At 35.0% G+C, this 21176-nt stretch overlaps 2 protein-coding genes across 6 annotated transcripts in view; one reads left to right on the top strand and one right to left on the bottom strand.

The window, feature by feature from the left end:
* Positions 1-15943, top strand: part of LOC117174635 (pre-mRNA-splicing factor SPF27) — a 34563-nt gene extending 18620 nt beyond the window's left edge. Inside the window, exon 3 of the mRNA XM_033363911.1 lies at positions 15172-15943. Within this exon, the coding sequence (XP_033219802.1) occupies positions 15172-15556 (385 nt within the window). The 3' untranslated portion in view covers positions 15557-15943. The remainder of the gene's footprint in view (positions 1-15171) is intronic.
* A 196-nt stretch (positions 15944-16139) lies between these two features.
* LOC117174633 (colorectal mutant cancer protein) overlaps positions 16140-21176 on the bottom strand; it is a 323721-nt gene continuing 318684 nt past the window's right edge. For 2 of the 5 annotated variants that reach the window (XM_033363896.1, XM_033363905.1), the window contains one exon: positions 16140-16373. In XM_033363896.1, the coding sequence (XP_033219787.1) occupies positions 16263-16373 (111 nt within the window). In that variant the 3' untranslated portion in view covers positions 16140-16262. Of the gene's footprint in view, positions 16374-18765; positions 18834-21176 lie in introns of those variants that run through there. The other 3 variants (XM_033363907.1, XM_033363897.1, XM_033363898.1) reach the window with 3 other exon arrangements.

Below are 21176 nucleotides of genomic sequence, written 5' to 3'. Positions count from 1 at the left end.
CATTCATTCTGTTTTCGCACCCGTTATTTTTCAGAATCTTCTTTCCGTTGACACGAAAACTGAAACAGCTTCTCTTCTGCAATTCATTCTACACCGCATTTAGTCTCGCCCATCAAATATATTATCGAGCGTAAAAACCAGCAGTCGCGCGCCCATTGCGCGATGAGACTGTGCCCACGCAGCGGCAGATTTTTTTTGCCTTGAATTTCGTACGATGAATTGAAATGTCATGTCCGTGGAAAGCCAAAGTTCTCTATTTCTAAATTAAAGTCTGTGACAGAAATATCTGCCTGCAATTGAATTCGTTAAATTTTGTGAATTTCACATAAAAGATTGCAATTCGGAACAGTGGTGTATGTACCGAAGTTAATTTTTGAGATCAGAAGGTAATGATCAGTATTGCATTCAGGACCCCTCATGACCCTTGTATCTTTGACTAACTATATTAGTCTTTCATCCGCAACGACAAAGTGAATTATACTGCGGCTATTTCCTTTAGACCAGGCGTACATGTGGATCATTTTATGTCTAAACCAAGTATTTGTAATAAACAGACCCCTTTCTAAGCATAGACCAACTAATATGTCTCCGTTATAGTTTGTTCTTGGATCCCCAAAATCACCTAATACTCTTTCTGTATCCTGATTTTAGATGCCTACCCATCCATTCATGTCTCCTAGTAGAATTATTCTTTCCCCATGTTCGTAAATATTTATTGTGTCATTTAAAGTGTCCTAGAAGGCGCCTTTTACTTCTCTAGGATCACTATCAACTGGCGCGTAGCATGCTATGATAAATAGTCTTCTGATTCCTACTTTCATCTAGCCCACAGCATTCTGGGAGATACGAAACCATGGTCTCCGAGATGCTGCTTTGCTCTTTCATTCAAAATCTGACCTACTCCTTGTTTACCATGTGATTCACAGTCTACTACTGACCATATTTCAAATCCGCCTTTCAACAGGCAGTTTTTCATGTCTTTGGTTTCGCATCCCTTTATCTTTGTTTCAGGGACACATAAAATGTCTAGTTTTCTCACGTCCATAGTTTCACGCAATTCTTTTACCTTGAGATCATTTACTCCCCTAGCATTCCAAACACCCAGTCTCCATTCGTCGCCTGAAACAGGACCTTTAGATTTTCCGTGTGCATGCCTTTCGTCATTAAAAGTTCCAGTCCTTTACGAGGCTATTTTGTAGTTTGTATTATTCATTGTTTAGATTATATGCCCAACTAACACCTTTAGGCAATAAGTTTATTTTCTGAGTCGAAATCATGTCAAAGTTAAGTATCAAATCGTCATACGGTGTAGATTGTAGTTATAACGTCAGTCCCACCAAAAACTTCAGTTAATAAGGGAGGGTTGGGGGAGGGGGAGGTAGAACTGGAACCGAGAGAGTCGTCTTGGGTTTGTGTTTTTGTTTTCATGAGGTTAGCTCAATATAATTATTTGTGGCAGAAAAGGATTTTTTATTTTTGTAATAGATTAGAATAGTTTAGCTGAAAATAACACTGAGAAAAACACGTATTTTATATTTTTTAAATAGGTTAGAGCTGCACGAAGTACTGAAAGGAGACCGCAAGCCATGTATTTCGCCAGATTAGAGTGCCCCTTCAGTGAAAATATAAAATTAGAAATTTTCGTCTGCTATAGATTTTTGAGTGTGGTTTGGTTATTTCAAGTTCAGCGATCTTACTTTTGTATCAAATTATAAAGTATAGTATATTAAAGACTAATTTTACGGAAATAATTTTAGTGAAGACTTTGTTTTGCTTTTACATGAATATTTGCAAGACTAAAATATCTACTTTTCATCAAATTTACCATTTTCACATCGCTATAATTTCGACGTGATCACTCGTTCGAAAAAGAGTCGAGGAACTTTTTTAAAAACCCGTTGGAAAGCTTATTAATCAAAAAAATTTTTTACCGTTAAAACAAAAACAATGTGTTTCATCAAAATATAATTAATAGAAATTTTTTGTTCTTTTTCGGGTGAACTTTTGTCTAATTATTTTTTTCTTTAACTTGTGTCGTGTGTCTAAAAATTTAATTTTTTTATTCTTGATGTTTTTTTACGAATAAAACAAAAACTGTGTGTTCTATCGAATTTTTAATTTTTTTTTTACGATAAAAATGGGAATTTTCAAATTTTGTAGGAAAAAGAAAAAAGGGGCCATTCACAAAATACATGAAACATTTTTCAGGAAATTTAAACACCTTTCCCCCATGCGCGATGATTTTTCCATTGCACTTAACATGGAGAATGATACTTTGAAAGGCTCTTCTCCCTCCGTTAGCGTATCACGTATTTTGTGATGACCCCAAACTTGGTGAGATAGTCTTGTAGGGCTTTCAAAATGCAACGTTTTTGCTGTCTTGAATTTTTTTTCATGTCGTGCGTTGTTTGGCCTAAAATGCTCATTTTCATTTCTTTTTTCGGATTTTAAAAATTCTAGGACTCCGTACATTTTATTTTTATCAGCAAAAAGTCGTAAGGATAAACTGTTCGAATTTCTGGGTACTACAAATAGCCGTACAGAGAATGTTTAAATCTTGAAAATAGGTTCTCAAAAATTTTGAACTTTTTGAATTTGCATTCAAAATGACTGGCTAACGAACTTAAACTTCTTCAGTTTTTGAAAAGGTTTGTATTGACCAAAGGTTACACGAAGTAAAACAGAAAGAACAAAAAATGATCAAGATGTGCTTTCGTCGTCATCAGAGCTGCCAGAATCGACATTTCTCGGGCGTTCACATTCTCTGAGACCTAGCTACTCTTTCGAAGAATTCTTGCTCACATAACTGTTAGTTTTGTTGATCCTTTGGTTTTGTTCCTCAATCATTGCATCTAGTTCCTTCACGTCAGTTAAAATTGCCGACTTCGTACGTTTTCATCCGGTTTTCGTGACCTTCCCTTCGCCCGCTTTTGGAAACGATCAAAGGGATTGAAATACCTGAAGAAGGGGAATGTCATTGTTGCAGTCATTTGTGTTTGAGGCTTTGGACACATCATTTTTAGTTAAGGGAGACCGTGATTCACGTGATCTCCATTCCATGGTTGACCAGGGACTTGAATTAGTAAAAAATCAATTTCGCCAAAAATGTCAGGATTAGAAGGAAATATTTCGGTTGTTTTGAATCCGGCTCTGACGTTCGAATTCTTTAGCGATTAAAGGCAACGAATTGGCGACAATCAAAGGGATGTCATATATCGACATCGTTTTCCCAGAATTGTTCATCCAGTAATGACAATGTTGATTTCATTCTTTTTTTAATGGACCGAAAACGCTTCTGTTTACTGGCTGAAGCTTATGTGAACAGTGACGCAATAAAGATAAAACTATGATATGGTGCTCTTGACAAAACTGGAGAGCGGCAATTAAGACATCAGACTGATGGTTGTACAGAATTAAAATCACAGGATTTGCCGCTGAAGAATGAGAGTGGATTTGGTAATGTTCTAAAAGCAACAAAAAATCATCAGCAATCATCCAGCCACTTTTGTTTACACTTCCGACACTTCCGATTGGTGCACTGAGAAAAAAAGAGGTTTTTGTAATGTACTCGTGGAATGATAAAAAACGGTGGTATAAAATTTCCTTGCGCTGAGACGGCTAATGCCATGTCACAAGCATCCCTCGTTCTGCGGATGTAATTTGTCCAAATTGCTTAAAACCTTGTCGGCTCATAATTCTTTCTGGAACCTGTATGGTAGTAAGTTTGGTTTCATCCATATTGGAGATGGATAGTGGAAGATAAGCCAGTCGGTTGTTAAATGTAAATGGTTTTGAAATTCCCAAAAAATGCTTCGACAGTTACTCGATGGAAAACTGAAGCTCGGACGAGGCTCGTAGCCTGAGACTTGCGGACGGACAAATTTTTGTGTCGTTTCAAAATTTAGAGAACCATTCTTCTTCGGCAATTCTTCGCTCCTTCCAAGAAAGCAGCATGTCCAAATCCAGTTGTCTCGCGTGTTAGAAACCCAATTTTCGAATTTTCTTTGGTGAAAGTCCAAAATAAATATCTGATGCTTCCAAAATGTAATTCACTAACGCCCGTTCCTGTTCATCGTTGAAAACCTAGAAAGTGTTTGAACCGTTTGGTACATTCCTTTTGTTGTTATTGCTATTATTCAAAATTTTATTTTGTCTGCACAAAAACACTTTTTCCGCCATTGACTACGTAACACGACAGACACGCACATAAAATTTTGTTGTAGTATAGGGGGTCATAGGCCCAGCTACAGTTCATACGAAAGGTTGCTAGCAGCAAATATGCAGGTGTTACAAGCCTCAGAGGGTCTCAAAACGTGAACATTTGACAAAAAATCGGCGGGAGGGGGGAGGGGCGAATTTTACACAAATATAATATTACACCGGTAAAACTTCAAAAAGGATTACGGGTTCTCGATATACGACAAAAAATGTCCAAGTCAAGAGTTGAATTTTCCTCATAAAGGTACTTTAACTACGATTATTCTATCAGAAAACGCAATCGAATATCGCAACCACAGTTTTTTTTAGCATTTAACCTGGAAATGACCTATTTTTTCTTACGATTAAACTAACTTACCATCAAATTTGCGTGCAGTGTTTAAAATAATAAATTAATAAATAATACATTGAAGAAATAGATATTCATCAAATATTTCTAAAACCTTTTTGAAGAATTTGGGTAGGTTTAGTTTAAAAAAAGTTCTTTAATAAAGCTGTACTGGGTGGCCCGCGCCAAGAAGTCGCAGCTATACCAGGCGTGCTGTAGTGTTTAATTGATTTTAATACTTGATAAGAATGTTTTTTCAGTAATATCTTTTGTCTCCAAAAAAAATTACACAGCTACTGATGAAAACCTTAAACTCCATTCGATTCGGTAAAGACTATGTTGGGCACACAAAAATACAATTCCTTCGTATCCTCTCTCGCTGCATAACATTTTCCCGAAAAGAAAGATCACGAAAACAAGAGTAAAGTGAATGTTAAATTCCATAAAAAAGTCATTTTTTAAGTACCATTGTGAGAGGCCAAAAAGCATCTTGAAATGTAACATACGAGCAAAACCTTAGTGGTTGTAATACTTGATAAAAATGATTTGCCTGTTTACATGTAAACAAAGTTTTATTTGATTCTTACTTTTTTATAGTTGGAGAATGATTTAGATATTTTCTAAATGAAGTTTTCAAACCGATTTCTTTGTAGGACAAAGGTAGTTAATAATAAAATAATAAATGATTGTGGTGGATGGTTCTCCTCGCTTGTTATATTTCGCGACGATTTTTGGTGAGTCTACTTACCTCTCACGTTTTGGCGTGTTTTTGGTGTTAATCTCCTTCATTTTAACAATTTTGGATGCTTTCTGATGTGAGTACACTTGCCTTTCATATTTCGGTGTGCTTTTTGATGTAAGTCCCCTTGCTTCTTACGTTTTGGGGTGTTTTTGGTGGAAGTCCCTTTGCCTCTCGTAGTGGTACTTAAAAATGATTTTTTTAAATTGATTTTAACGTTCATTTTACTCTTCTCTTCATGATCCTTCTATTCGGGAAAATGTGATGCTTTACAGATTCGAACCGAGTTTTAAGGTTTTAACCAGTGGCAATAGATCTTCTTTGGAGATAAAAAATATTACAGAAAAATAAATTTCATTAAGTATGAGCACTACTGAGACTTTACAGCACGTTTCTTATGATCTTCTACTACTCAACCGATACTGTCCATCTCATTTTCGTTCTAAAATATTTTTAAAGAGAAAAATCAAGATATTTTCTAGCTCAATAAAAAAATTCCGCATTTGGAGAAAAACAAAAAAATCTCGTTAAAAGAACTTACTAAAAACCTCTTCAAAAAGTAAAATTAGATAACTCTATCAGGAGCTATGTACAATCGAAAGTTAGCGGTCCTTTACAGAATTTAAAGATGTCCACTAATTAGAATTAACTATTTACATATACCGCTGATATACATTTCTCGAGTTTTTATTCATCTTATTATACTTTTAAAGTAGTCAGAAAATGTAGAGAATACATGTAGTACTTCGAAAATAGCATTGACGCAATATATAAAATATTTGTATTTTTTTATTTGCATCTATAAGCGTTATATATAGCGATTCTGTAAAAATGTAAAATGTGAAACCTGGCGCAACGTGAAAATCACAAAGTTTGATATTACGCAAAAATTATTTAAGTAAACTGCCCTCCTTCCCTCATACACCCTTATAATTAAAAAATAGTACCACTTGGTATTTAAAAAATATATATTGCTAGTATTTATGGAGTAAAATGAGGCAGAGAACTTTGAGGTTATAGCTTCTGCCCGCTACAGCCTTATAAAAGAACATTTTTTACAAATAAACCTACCCAAATTCCTTAGAGAGGCTTTAGAAATATTTGATAAATATCTAGTTTTTCAATTTATTATTATTTAATAATGTCTCATTTTAAACACTGCCCTGAATTTTTTCAAAGTCTAAACCTAATATAAAAGAACATTGTGAAAAATCATCTTTCTTCATAAATTTTTCTTTGAAATCGTTTTTTGACCAAAATTAGCGTGATTTTCATTTTTGGTAGATTTTTTCGAAAAATAATTATTTCACCAAAAGAATTTGTATACAAAAAAGTTGTATTTTTATCAAATACACTACAGCGTATTTATTTCAAAACAAAAAGGGGTTCGCCCATCCCCGTAGAGCCCTGCATGCAAGGATAAGGCTACTTACTCTGAGAATTCGCTTGGTATCCCAGTCACCGTTATAGACACCTCACCCAGTTGCCACTCAGCTTTCGGGGCACGGTTTTCCCAGGGATTGGGTTTTATGGCCTTCTATTCTTGGACCCCTGATAAAAGGATTATCATTCGAACCCAAGATCTGACGATTTCTGTCGAGACACGTAACAAAAGTGGTAAAAAATGGTCAGAAGTCCTGATTTTTGTTCATGACGATTCCTTATTTTTTTGGGTAACAAATCAGTAGGTTAGAGAATAATAAACCCCTAATCATAAGCAGTGACTTATTTTTCATCATATTAATCATTTTTATAATAACCAAAGAAAAAATGTAATATCAAAATTACAAAGATTTTATGCCAATAACTGATTTATTAGGTGCAATTTATAATTGAAACATGCTCATACAGCAGTTCATTATATGGCATAGTAGAAGAAACATGTTCTACCTATATTCACATATTGTATGACTCTTATGGCAAGTAGTGCATAATGCACTGCTGTAGAGTACGCTTCACTTATTCTATTCTTGTTAAACTAAATTACATAAGGAACTCTTGACTCCGTACAGCTCAAGGCTCTGCACGGATTTACGAAAGTTCGACGCAGGTATAAAGCAGGTATACGAGGCCGCGCCGTATGTACATATTGCGGGCGCCTGCACCGAATGAAAAGACGATTTTATGCAGTACCGAAAAGCTTTACGGCACTGAAAAGGCATCGACCGACGGAGGCGCCGATATTCCATGTGTGACTGTGTGCACGCCGAGACCGTAGTAACGAGGACCGTAGTAACGAAGACCGGAGTTAAAAGGTCCGAGTTTACTATTTTCCTAGACCTACTTTTGGGTCGAACTGGACTAAAATTTTCTACAGGGACAAGAGTTAGGGGAAAACAAGTAGTTTATGCCAATAAACCGAGGTTTGAAATGTTGGAACTCACGCGTGGCCCTTCAATTGTTTAATACCGACTAATTAATCCAAATTGAGCATTTTTTATATATTTGCCATGTATTATAAAGGTTCATTAGCCCAAAAGCATGGGTGGCGCCGCCAATAGGCGACTTTTAACACATGGTACACTTTCATTTCAGAGTACCACGGAACTGGTTTGACCGACTTTGCAACACATCGTGAACATAACCTCTAAATTCCATATGGGCTCGGCACAGATGGCACACCATCTACACATACATGGTTGCCAACATTTCCATGAAAACGAAATTTCCTATTTACACTGCCAAGACAATATAATTATTTTCTACAATTACGTTTCAGCTTTGATTCCTAAACCAAATTATGTGTATGACATTTTTTGTTATATTTTGAAATAAATTTCTTTTTTGTCCAATATTGTAATTCTTTCTCAAACTTATTTATTTTTTATTAGTTTCTCGACATTGCTTCAGAATACACATAGACCTATAATGCACGAAAAAAACTAAAAAAATTCATTAAAATTTTTGTTTTTGCTCCCGCATTATCTCATATAATTGTCTACTATTTAAGCAACCAGTGCATTGTATATATTGTAACCCTCGAGTTACAAGGGGTGCCTAAAAATAGGCAACAGTAGTATCTCCTGTGTGCTCCTTCTGAAAAGCAGCATCCCACAGAAGAAACTCTAAAGCGCAAACTTCAGTAATTCCCTCCTCAGCGACGTTACGTAAGATCGAAAATGGAGAACTGGAGCAAAAATATAAAAAGCGCAACACAGCTGAAAAACGGAAGTCTAGATCTTGTAGCTGAAAGGGGCAGATCGCAGAGTAGAATAGGTAGGAGAAGGCTAGAGGCTAAAACCCTCTTACACTTGTCTGAAGATTCTGCTTAAAAAGAGTACAATTCCAAACTTTTGGTGAATAACCAAGCATTTCGAATCTTTCTCTGTTAAGTTTTCTCCTAAGAGAGCCCAGTGGGATTTTATCCTCTGACGTTGTCGACAAAAAAAGCTAAAAGCATAAAGCGATCCTGTGCAATTCAGGTCTTACCTGTGCTTTCACGAGCAACTACAGGCATAAAACCCTGTAACTTGGTCAACAGAATCAGAGGCTAGAATTTTACTATCCTCTTATCACTCGACTAATCGTGTACAAGCGGCTTAGTCTCAAAACCTCTATACTCGGTTGAGAACACATCTGTCCAGTGAAAACTGGAAATAGAGACAAATTATCTGCAGTTAAATAAGACAGGAGCGTCTTCTAGCGTCTTATTTGTTTCGAACGGCTCGTTCACACTCGCCCTTCACTTCCGTCCTCGAGTTGAGGCAAAGCGAACAAAGGTGTCCGACCGTTCTGCCGAGTGGCCCTCAACCCTTCTTGTGTAAGCGAACGGGCTAGGTAGCAGTTGTAGCACCTAGAGATTAGCACCTGAGTGACAGGTTATTTTAAAATTAGGATTCAAATAAAGAAAGTATAATCGTTTAAGGGAATGTCCTCTAGTTAACCGTAATGCGGAATTGTATTTTAATAATAAAGAAATTTATGATTTTGGTGTACTTACCCACTTGTGAAATACCGAAAGCTATTGCACATAAAAAGGGAATAGACCTTGAGAGGCCAAGAGCCATTGAATTTGTCACGTAGTATTTTAGAGGTTCACAAGTTTGAGAGATCAGATTTATTTTATGTGAAAATGCAATAAGGCGAAATACTCTACTTCTTCTATGATTAATCGATTTAACTTCTCTTTACCCTTTATCTAGAGTAGGGACTAGAAATCTTCTGTAAATTATAGGATAGCTTAGGATATTTTGAATAAATGTGTTTTATAAAGAGAATCTGATACTTTCTCCATGATGCATTTATACGGGGAGGCTCGCCTCTTCCCAAGTGTGCCTCAAATGGCTTTTAATTCCGCCACATCCAAACTATGTCTAAACGGGTGAATTTTTCAACGCAATATTTTTTTTTTGAGTGGTAAATTTTTTTTAAACATTTGATTTATTTTAACTATTACTTCTTGTTAATTTTCAAAATTTCTAAAAATTGAGCCAGAATTTTCTACTTTTTTCTCAAATTGCTATCCTCTAATACATTATGTTGAATAATTATGTAATGTTGAGATATGTCTTCTAGTTTTTAACAAATTTGTATTTAATTCATTTTTATTTGCTGAAGCCGTTTTTTTCGATAACTTCAAAAAATGTATATATAAAACAGAATACATCAAATTATTTTGCTAAATGTATATTATATAGAAAAAATAAATTAACACTTTTTTAATTGTTTTAATAATTTTTTTATATATTGAATAAACTTAACTTTTTACTAAAACCTGATATTGAATAATTTCGAGTAGTAAATTATGTTAAGAACATCATGTAATTTTTTAAACAATTAATGATTGTTTTTTCAAATAAAATTTCCTTCAAAATTGAGTATGGATGGTTTACGAATACAAATTCTTTGAACAATGACATTACGTTTTTAATATAATTTACTACTGGAAATCATTCAATATTATGTTTCATGAAAAAATACGATTTTAAAAATATTGTTGGAAAAATAATTATTTCAACTAATTGCATTATTTAAACAATTAAAAACGATTCATATTTACGATTTCATATTATAGTTTTTTTTTTGTAATTCAACGAAAAAAACGACTTTAGCAAATAAAAATTACTTAATCAAATTTCTTATACATTAGAAGAAATCTCTCAACATCATGTAATTATTTAACAAAATGTAGCACAAGATAGCAATTTGAAAAAAGTGGACATATCTGGTGCCATGTTTAGAAGTTCTGGAAATAAACAGTAATTAATTGTTTAAATAATCACATTTTTTTAATTCACTACTCCAGAAAATGACCAACTATTGCATTTCATTTAAAGACTAAGATTATTTAAAAAAATTTGTTCGGAATAAATAATTGTTTAAATAAGCTATATTTATTTTAACAATTTAAATTTGTTTAAAAGAACACGGGGCATTTTCAAGCGAGACTATACACTCCATTTTCAATTACAAAAAACAAAAACATTTTTGGGAGAAACGAGCTGAAAGGACCAGGATGATTTTAGATTCTGTGGTTAAAATATTGCGTTCAACAATTCTCCAGTTTAGACGTAGTTTAGATGTAGCGAAATTGATAACCGTTTGAGGCATACTTGGGAAAATAGACAGGCCCCTAGCTTGAGGCTCCTGCCCTTCGCCAATCGTATACTATCGTGTACTGTACATCCGGCGCGAGTCATCAAGAATTTTAAAACATTCGTTTACGATAGAAAAATATCAACTAATGAGGCACTAAAATCTTTCTTTGGTGTGCTGACATCCCCCGTCCTGAACTTTATTTCACCACACCCTTCGGTCCCAGAAACCCATGACTTCCTATCGAAATTGAAACTAAAAATTTTGCTCGGGTCTCGGCTACCCAATAGTAGTAATTAAAGGGGCAATGTTAAAAAAGGGGCTTTCGATTTCGCCAGTAAATTAATGAATTTTAATTTCATCACGATTATGAGCAAAAGAGTCAATAAGAATATTAAATCAATATATTTTTTGACGGCGTAGAGATAAAGATGTGCAGTTTAGAAAATTCACAATATTAATTCTTTAAAAACTTAATGCTATAACTTAACGAAATTTTATGGCTATTATAACAACTATTAAATAATGTTCTTTTATTGATAGTGAAGAAATAACATTAATGAATTTACTGAAGAAATCGTCAGCCTTTTTTTAGAATTTGTGAGAGGTGTAGGTTTACCGTAACATCAGCACTATTTGCGATAGTTTTTTTTCTCTATTTTACCACAATTTTTTTTTTTATTCAAAAATATATTTAACAGAATTGATACAGTGGTTTCCATTTGGTACAGTTTTAAAAAGTATTGAGGTTGTGTGCGGCCTAGCTGGGGTCATGGGTGATACAAAGTTTGTTTTTTGTGGCGAATATAGTATCTCAGCGACAGGGCTTTGAAGTATCTGCCCAAAAACTTTGTCCAATATATTCCAACTTGGGCTAAGATTGGGGGCATGATTCTATCAGAATCACATCGGTATGTTTCGTCTCTTCACATACCTTATTTACCCTTTTAATCAGGACCCTCTCGACTCCCCTCTGTTTCATCGCCTCCCACAACCTCGCCCTATCCACCGAAGGGAACGCGCCTTTCAGATGTACAAAAACACGCGTACACTTTCGTACCCATCTTAGCTAATTTTGCATCCACCACATGCTGCAAGGCGTAAATATTGTCGATAGCATTCATTCCCTCTCTAAATCCCGCCTGCGTCTCCGGCAATTTTCCATTCCCGTCGACATCCTTCTGCAGCCTATCCGCCAACACCATCGCGTATACTTTGTACGCTATATTTATAATCTTTTCACTACCTTGTTCAGCCTATCCCTTACCTTTTGTGTGCCGAACAGCCACGCTTCGTTCTTTACCCCGTCCAACCCTACTGCGTTAGACCTTTTCAACTTCCTTATTTTCTTCTCTAACTCTCTTTTATCTACCTTCCTCGTTCTTCTAATCTCCTCATCTCTTTTCCCTGTATCTGAGCCCTGAAATTAAACTTTTAAAAAATTCCTCTCGTCCTCACTCCATATCTTCTCACTTATCCCCACCCTACGTTTCCTAAACCTATTATCTTCTACACGCCTGGATCTTTATCCTTTTCCTGCTCTTTCGTCTTACACATTAACTTAAACTCCATCCTCATTTCTACGCACTCCTCCCTTTCCGCAGTTCCTTCTTTTCACATCCTGTACTTCCATTTCACCTTTTTTTATCTTTTTACATTTCCTATCCCACCACGACCTCACCATTCCTTTCATCCTTCTAAATACCTTCTTTTGCACACACCCTTTCACTTTCTCTTTCAGATCCTCTTATAGTTCTTGCACCGACTCCCCATCGAACCTTACCTTTCTCAACTGCTCCTGGTACTTCTCTATCGTCTCCCTCGTCCATGTCACCGTCTTCGCTTACGAACTTTCTCCCCCTCCATACCTTCCGCCACTCTCTTCTTTTGTCCACATAATTAATGGCTGATGGTTTAATTCCACCCTTCCTTACACTGAAAATTTCTCTGCCTCTCCCCACCCTTGCATATTCATGACCACATAGTCTATCACCGATACCCCCATCTTACTCACATAAATGTATTCATCCTTCTCTTCCACGCTTACGACACCAATCGCCACCGTCTAGCCTCTATTCTCCATCCAGTCTTTTAGAATCTCCCCCTCATTATTTATTATCTTACCCTTCGATTTTCTTTTGAAGCTCTTCCCTTTCCTGTAAAGGCCCCTTTCCTCCCCATTATCGCAATGGCGCCCCCCCCCCCCCTCGAGTACTACCATGCCCTCCTCTTTATCTCCTAGTGAGTCTTCTACTCTTTCTTCATTCCTTTCCAACTCATCCTTATTGCACAGAGTGAAAAACTTACACGTTACCCTTTCTATCTTTACTGCCCTTCCCCTCTCACTCTCCATGAACTTCTTTCTTTGATCCATCCCTGACCCCTGTTAGTATTCACCCACTAGACCTTCATTTCCTCTTTACTCTGACTGCATCCTGGAGCCACCACCTATACCCCCTTGGCAACTCTGAAAAATTCCTGAATATACCTCTAGAAATCCTCATCTTTTTTTACCCCTGCTGCGTTCCTGTACAGCATCTTCACCACTTCTCTACCCTTCTTTACCCCCGCCCTCTACTTCCACGAAATAAATTCCCCTACACTTCCTTCAATACCTCTTTCTTCTCGTTCCATACCCGCATTTTCTCTATTTTTTTCCAATACTCTACCTTTGCCAACCTCCATTCGCTCCTTCCCCTCCTAGCTCTGTCACTCCTGCAGTCTAGCCCTGCACATCCCTTTTCTTCCTCGTAAAATCTTGATCGGTGAAAACCTTCTTATCCTTTATCCTATTTTTTTCTCATGACCCCTAACTTTTCTTTATAGCTCTCCAAGCAATTTTACAACCGCCACTTCAGTCTTCTTTCTCCCATCCTGTCTAAATTTCCCTACATTACCTTTAACCCATCCTATACTTTGTAGCAGCGCTTCAACCCCCTCCCTTTCTTCGCAGCTCTTTAGCTTCAATCCTCTTATCATAATATTATCGCTCCTAACTGCCTTCTATTTTCTCTCCATTCACAACTTCATTGCACTTGTCCTTTCCCTGTCCGCTCTCTCCTACTTTTCATTCCTACACTCTCCCACTTTCTCTTATACCATATTTTCTACCCTCTCCCAAATACCTTTCTTCTCGCCCCCCCCCCCATCACCTGCTTCTATTTAATACCTTCCCTCCACCTTCTCAAGCCTTTTTTCCGCCTTTTCCTTCATATTTTTTATCTGCTCTATAGCACTCATTAGGTCTTCCCTCAACCTACGATTTCACTTATTAACATCCAGAGAGCCTCCTTTTCCGACTGCCATCCATTTTTTAGGAGGGTGATGGTGATCTATGTGCCCTTATGCTTTTTCTGAAAGGACTCTCTACCGCGCTTTTCTCTGGACCCTCTTGGCTGTCTTTCTTCCTCTTCAAGGGATCCTCTGTGAGGAAGCAAAAAATGCCAACAATGTCGAACATTGAACATTAAACAAGATATCCATTGTATAGATTCTAAGTTGTTTTTAAAATTAAAAGCTCGACAAAAAAAATAAAGAGGGTCGAACTTTGTATATAAAATTATATTTTAATTCAAAAAATACTAATTATAGTTGTTCCTACTTTTTTATAACGGACGATACCAGGCATATATGCATATATATGCACGATACTACATCGGCGACGATGTAAAGATCAATTTTTGATTAAATCACAGTTATAGTATTGTATTTCTAATATTAACAATGCTTTTATCGTATAAACGTGGTAGACTTTTGTTTTTAAATCTCTAAACGTCAGAAAACGCACATTTAATTGGCCGATCCAGCTCAAAATCTTATCAGGCCTGGATATGAATTGGAACTTCAATTCTTCGAAACTTCATGTTCATGGCTAATTTACTTCTCGAGGTATTTTGAACAGAAAAAAGTTACACTGACACATTCACATAAAGGCGGAAATTCAAACAAATGTTATTTTTGAGCTCCTGTGGTTGATGCGGAAGCGATTTAATTAAAAATTATTGGTGTGTGTGACTGTATTTATAAAAATGTTATTTAATAAGTATTATTAACGTACATTTTCATTGCAGCAATAGGAATCACTAACCTCTCTAACTTTATAAAGGCCCGATGCCACAATAATTACGAAATTTAGTTTTATAAAAACATCTCAATATCTTGTAAAACAATTAACTAAAATTATGACTTTTGGCGGTGGTTTTTTTCGACATTTAGTTGGAGGTATAATCTTCTTGTCGTACCAAAAAAGTATAAGAATTCATTTGCTTTTCATTCCAAATTTCCTGTTATCACATTTATCCGTATTGACATCAGTACCATTCTTCTAAATCTTGTATTTCTTACCTCTTAGAATCTGCAATTTGGAACAAATGATGGACTATGGATGCGAAGCATGGAAGTCATATTTAGAAGTTCTTGTTCAGTTGTTAAATGAAGCACAGAAACAAGTTCAAGCTTTAAAAAAAGAAATACAGGAAATAAATTGGCAGAGGAAGTCTATGCAAACGCAGGGAGGGGAAAAACTCAGAGTGCTTGAGGCACAGTGGGTAGGTTTGGTATCGAAAAATTATGAAATTGAACAGGCCTGCGTTCACTTAGAAGAGGAGATTTTAAAGGGTGAAAAGTCTGACATGAGCGGCGTACCTCCAAGTACTCAGGAACCATCCGTACCTGGACAAAGTGCAACAGAGGCTATGGCGATGGAGATGAGGTTGCAAGAAGAGCGGCCAATATAGGTTTTATAAGTTGTTTAACTTTAATTATTCAGGGACCATGAGTCTTATATTTCAATAACGTTAGAAAAAATCGTTTAATTAGTCGAAATTTTGAAGCAACACATTTAGTATTAATTATTAAATTCGACCTTCCAGTCTGTACATTTATGACACTGAATAACAAATTTCTGCGGTCTCAGTTATTAAAAATTTCATCTATGTTTGTTGCAAATATAAATGCGTAACATGAAAAATGCATTTATGTCAAAAACTGTTTACTTAGACCTAAAGACAGCAAGCAACAACGATGCTGATTTAGTAGCAAGACGTTCGAATTCATAAGCATCATATCCGTTTTATAGTCTACTTATATGACTTCGTTTGTGCTTAAAATATACATATTTACAAGTAAATATCATTGTCTATGTTTATTTTCTTGACGTAATTCACTATTAATGTTTCGTATCTTTACGTAGACAATATAGAAAGATTCCTAACAAGCTTAGAAAAATGTTTTTTTCACATACATAATGCGTATTTAACTGGACAACGAACGAACCACTCTAATCATCGAAATAATTAAAAAGCGGAAGCTGAAGCTGGTGTGCTTCTGTGTATAAAAATACATAGGTTTGATCTTCCCTGAAAATATGTTGCAGTTATAGGGCAGACTGTCGAAATACCTTCCACGCGAAGCAGCAACAACTGGTGATATTCAGTCACTCGGTCATAAAGAAGTTTCGCTTGCACCAGAACTCTGAGACTGACACGGTAAACTGACTTTACACATTGATGGTTCTTCCTTAAAAACAGCGATTTGTTGCTGTAATGACTTCACCTGTAAAAATAAAAAAGACGTATTATTTTTGAAATTACTGAGTTACTTATTGGCCGAGTCTTTTTTGTTGATTTTAGATATAGTTAACAAGGTAGTCGGGAATTTAAACCATTTTCAGTAGAAAGATCGTTCCAATTACTTCAAATGTCACATAATATCAAATGACATTTTTTCACAAAACCTCTTTATTCAGCAATTTACGAAAAATAATGTTTAAAAATAAATTTGTTCTTTTTAATTTTCAAGAGTAAAAAACTTCCATTTTCAACACTGCGCTATTAGGATTATCTTATTTTATGCATAAAACACATATATCCTGAGATTAATATTTTTTGCAGTATTTAAGTCGTAAAAGACAGTTATAATGAGTTTGGTTGAATTCTTTTATGGATAATAAAAATGATTATATTTCTTAAATAAAATTTCTTTGTCATTAGAAAATATTGCTTCAGATGTTAAATTACACAGGCCCACAAAGAAAAATTTTTGCAGTATTAAAGTCGTAAAAGACAGTTATAATGAGTTTGGTTGAATTCTTTTATGGATAATAAAAATGATTATATTTCTTAAATAAAATTTCTTTGTAATTAGAAAATATTGCTTCAGATGTCAGACTACACAGGCCCACAAAGAAAAAAAAAGTTGTCTTCACGATACAAGTAACGAGGCTACTTTTATAGATTTTTGAGCCGCTGAATCCGAATATGGCCTCAGAATTTGTCATACACGTCCCAGTTTTCCCCTAATGCAAAAAGTAGGGAAAAGCCTAGGGATTTTCTCGTTACACAGGCAATAAAAAAAATTTGTCTGCACGAGACAAGTGGCTAGGCTACGCTTATGAATTTCGAGCCGCTGAATCAAAATCTGGCCTCACAATTTCTCCTACACGTATCAGTTTTCCCCTAGATGCAAAAAGTAGGGAAAAGTTTATGGATTTCTGGTCACGCAGGCCATACAAAAAAGTTATCTGCAAGAGACAAGTGAGTAGGCTACCCTTATGGATTTTGAGCCGCTAAATCCGAATATGGCTTCAGAATTGATCTTATACGTCTCAGTTTCCCCATAGATGCAGAAAATAAGGAAAACCCTAGGGATTTTTTGGTACAGTTAAACATTAAGATAAGTAAAAATGATGATTGCTTATATATTCTTGAGTATAAATGTTCAATATGATTACAAAAACCATGTGATGACTTTAGATTTAAAATATTACATAGAGTCATTAGCTTATAGATATAATATTGAAAATGCAAAACTATATTTGACTCCAATGGAGCAAAATCTAAAATTAGAAAAAACACAGTCTGTACAAAACAGTATCAAATATCGAAACTTGATTGGAGCTTTACTATATATAAGCACAGCGACTAGATTAGATGCATGCTACAGTGTAAACTACTTAAGTCGATTTGAGAATAGTTACGATGAGACACACTTTAACTACGCATTGCGAGTTTTAAAATATTTGTATTTGACTAGAAATTTCAAGTTAACGTATAAAAGAAATGAAAATATTGATGAAATTGATTGTTATGTTCATGCGGATTGGGCTGGTGATCAAACCGATAGAAAGTCCACTACAGGATATGTTATTAGACTGTTGGGAAACACTGTTTATTGGAAATCGAGGAAACAGTGCAGCGTAACTAAGTCGTCAACAGCAGCTGAGTATGTCGCTCTTTCAGAGTCAGTGAGTGAATTGAAAGTATTGATTAATTTTTTGAAGGATTTTAAATTAGAGATGAGTAAACCTATAAAGACATATGAGGACAACTTAGGCGCTGTTGCGATTGCCAAGTATGGAAATTTTACTAAAAAGTCAAAATATATCGAGGTTCACTATCATTTTGTGCATGTAAATGTAGAGAAAAGGATAATCACTGTAATAAAAGTAGATTCAGAAAATAACTTAGCAGATATATTTACGAAATCTTGGTAGAATTAAATTTGAAAAATTTAGAAGTGCATTGAAACTGATTTAAAGAATAGTATGAATTTAAGGAGGCGTGTTGAGTCATGTACAAATATTAGGATCGAGCAGTCGTTGCCTGTCTGTAGCACAAGTAGGTCGCAAGAGTATTTGAAACTCATTAATCGACATTAATTATATTAACCTTGTATATTTCTTATTCTTTATTACAATTAAATAAATATGATTAACTTAGAATCGGTGTTGTGTAAGTGATTCTCTACCGTTCTATGTCCGCAACCTCATAGAATTTAACAAAAAGTACAGTTTTCTGCTAAGCTAACCTATAAAGTACTTAATTATAATTGTTATAATGGTTCTATTTAACTGTATAAATACTCCAAATTAAAAAGGGTTGAATTTATAGGTTTTTCGTTTTTTTAGTTTTTTTGGTGAACGCTTTTTGGAACGAAAGATTTTCCCTCACCTTCTCCAATCTCCATTTGGAATTTTTCTTAGGGGGCATCTGGATATTTTTCGGTAATAGCACGCTGTAATGTCACAAATTATACACAGATTATATGTTAAGGCATATCTTGATGTTAACAATGCAGAGATAAAATAAAATATACGTAAGACTCCTGAAAAACATGAAAAAAATAGATATTTTTCATTCTTTAATTTCGCCAATAACTCGTACGTCGAGGATTTTCGTACCCTTTGAAAACATCCACTTTTTAGTTTTCTTAATTTTAATGTTTTCAAATCACAAATACGATTTTGAAACCGTAATCCTATTTTTTGTAAGGTGTAAAACATCGTAAATCTTACAAATCATGACAAATAAACATGCTTCAGTGATATGTAAGAATCTGAATTGGACAAAGTTCCCGCTGAAATAATAATGACCCTACCGAAAGAAATCTCTGAGTTTTCTTTAGCGAAATAGCTTGGCCCATTTGAGTCTATAAACAAAGTCGATTTGAAACAAAATAGTTTCGGAGATAGTTTGAGAGATTTGGGTCCTTTTCAAGATCCTTTTAGTGGTTCTTTTAAGAGTGGTGCGACCGTAATATAATGTTCCATTTGTATTCGTCACGTACCGGGCGGGCAGAGTTATTAACAGTAGTTGGTCGTGGCTAATCCGCTCTTCCTTTTTAAATTTCTCTTTAAATTATTAACAATTTTTTTAATTGATGAATTTTCTCATTATACTTATTTATAATTATAACTTATATACTGATATACAATTTTCTAGTTGAATTCAAAAATGTTGTCTTTTTTGGCGTATCTCATTCCATTTACGAGAAACGTTCTATTAATTCCAATTTTAAGCATTAGAAAAAAAGTTAGATATCTGAAGTCATAGAAACCCGCAGATTCCGAATTATTATGTTTTAGGCTGTTAACTATGAAATTAAAAGAAATCTACTTCTAAATTTTAATCCGAAAGCTTAACAAAGGACCCTTGAGTGTCGGCTACTCTATTGAGATAGCCTCTCTGCTTGTTATTTATGATCTTATTCTTGTTTCAATTTCGGAAAGGATATTTTTAAGCCTTCAGACCATTTAAACGAGCTTCCTGGACCTTTAAAAATATCTACCTGAGTTCCTGCGGAGAATTTCTCAGAGATTCTTTGACCTAAAGAATTTTTAGTATATACTCGAAGATTCTTTTCGGTAGGGGAGTGCAAAAAAATAAAAGGCTGAACTTTTCCTAGAAAACAATTCACTCCATTAATAATTGTTGTATGGTCTGGTAGTTGTTCGCTTTTTTCCTCACCTTCGACAAAGACCGCTAATAACGATTTATTAATGTGAATAATCATTGAATATTATATTATGCACCACGGGAGAGAAGAGAGGCTTTTCCGACGAGTGATGTTTTCAGTGTAAGTCGTAAGCCAGCGCATAGCGCGTGTCTAAAATCGTACATGTGTGTCACAAAAAATATATTCAAATTTGAATTGTATGAAAATCTCGCGTAAAGAGATAGTTTTGTTATAGTCGGTAACAAAAATGGGGGAGTTACGGACTGTTGGTAGTTTCTTAACAAAAAATGTTGAAAAATTTTCTTAAGAGAAATCACTCGATCGCGTTATCATATTTATGGTAATAATATAATCGCAATGTTTCGAAATAAACAAACTGGTGTATACACTGCGGTGCAACAATCCCCGACCACCTCTTTTTTATGACTGATGACCTAGGAAACAAAAATCCATTCAATTGCATTTGAATAGGTTTTGAGATTTTCTGAATTGCGTAAATGTCACTGGAATTACAGATAGCCGCCCATAGGTTAGAATGAGTTTTGAATGAGAAATCAACTTTTTTAATCGGTCACGTAAGTTTTTTCTCGGACCCATTCAGGGGCGATTATGAATCAGCATTAACCAATAGAGCAACGATAGTTCCGATAGAAAATTATTAATTTAAATTAAAGAAATTTAATTCAAATATTTTTAATTATTTATTAAAAAACAGTTCAAGGGGCAACTTTTAAAAAAATGCTGGCATACATGTGGTCTTCTTTTATTTACAGACTATTTATTTCCAGGTATTTTTTTTATTTTGTTGAACATTTTTTTAAACATATTTGTATCGCACTACTTTAGAATGTTAACAATTTATTTATATATTTCACACATCAAAAGCTGAATTTTTTCATTTAATTTACGTTTATAAAAACTCGTTATTACTGAAACTGAAAAATGAATATGTTACAATCTGTAGGTTATATAACACGTGGATTCCCTGCAGCCATTAGCATGTGCACTGGGTAATTTGAATGTCACCAGTGATCCCAGATCTGAAACGAGATGCGGTCCAATACTATGACAGGGCTATGTCCGTGTGAATATAGTAGGAGACGCTGTAAATGACTGAGTTGC

This window comes from Belonocnema kinseyi, chromosome 6 (assembly GCF_010883055.1).
Source record: "Belonocnema kinseyi isolate 2016_QV_RU_SX_M_011 chromosome 6, B_treatae_v1, whole genome shotgun sequence".
Lineage (NCBI taxonomy): Eukaryota > Metazoa > Arthropoda > Insecta > Hymenoptera > Cynipidae > Belonocnema > Belonocnema kinseyi.
This window is presented reverse-complemented; position numbering and strand designations above follow the sequence as displayed.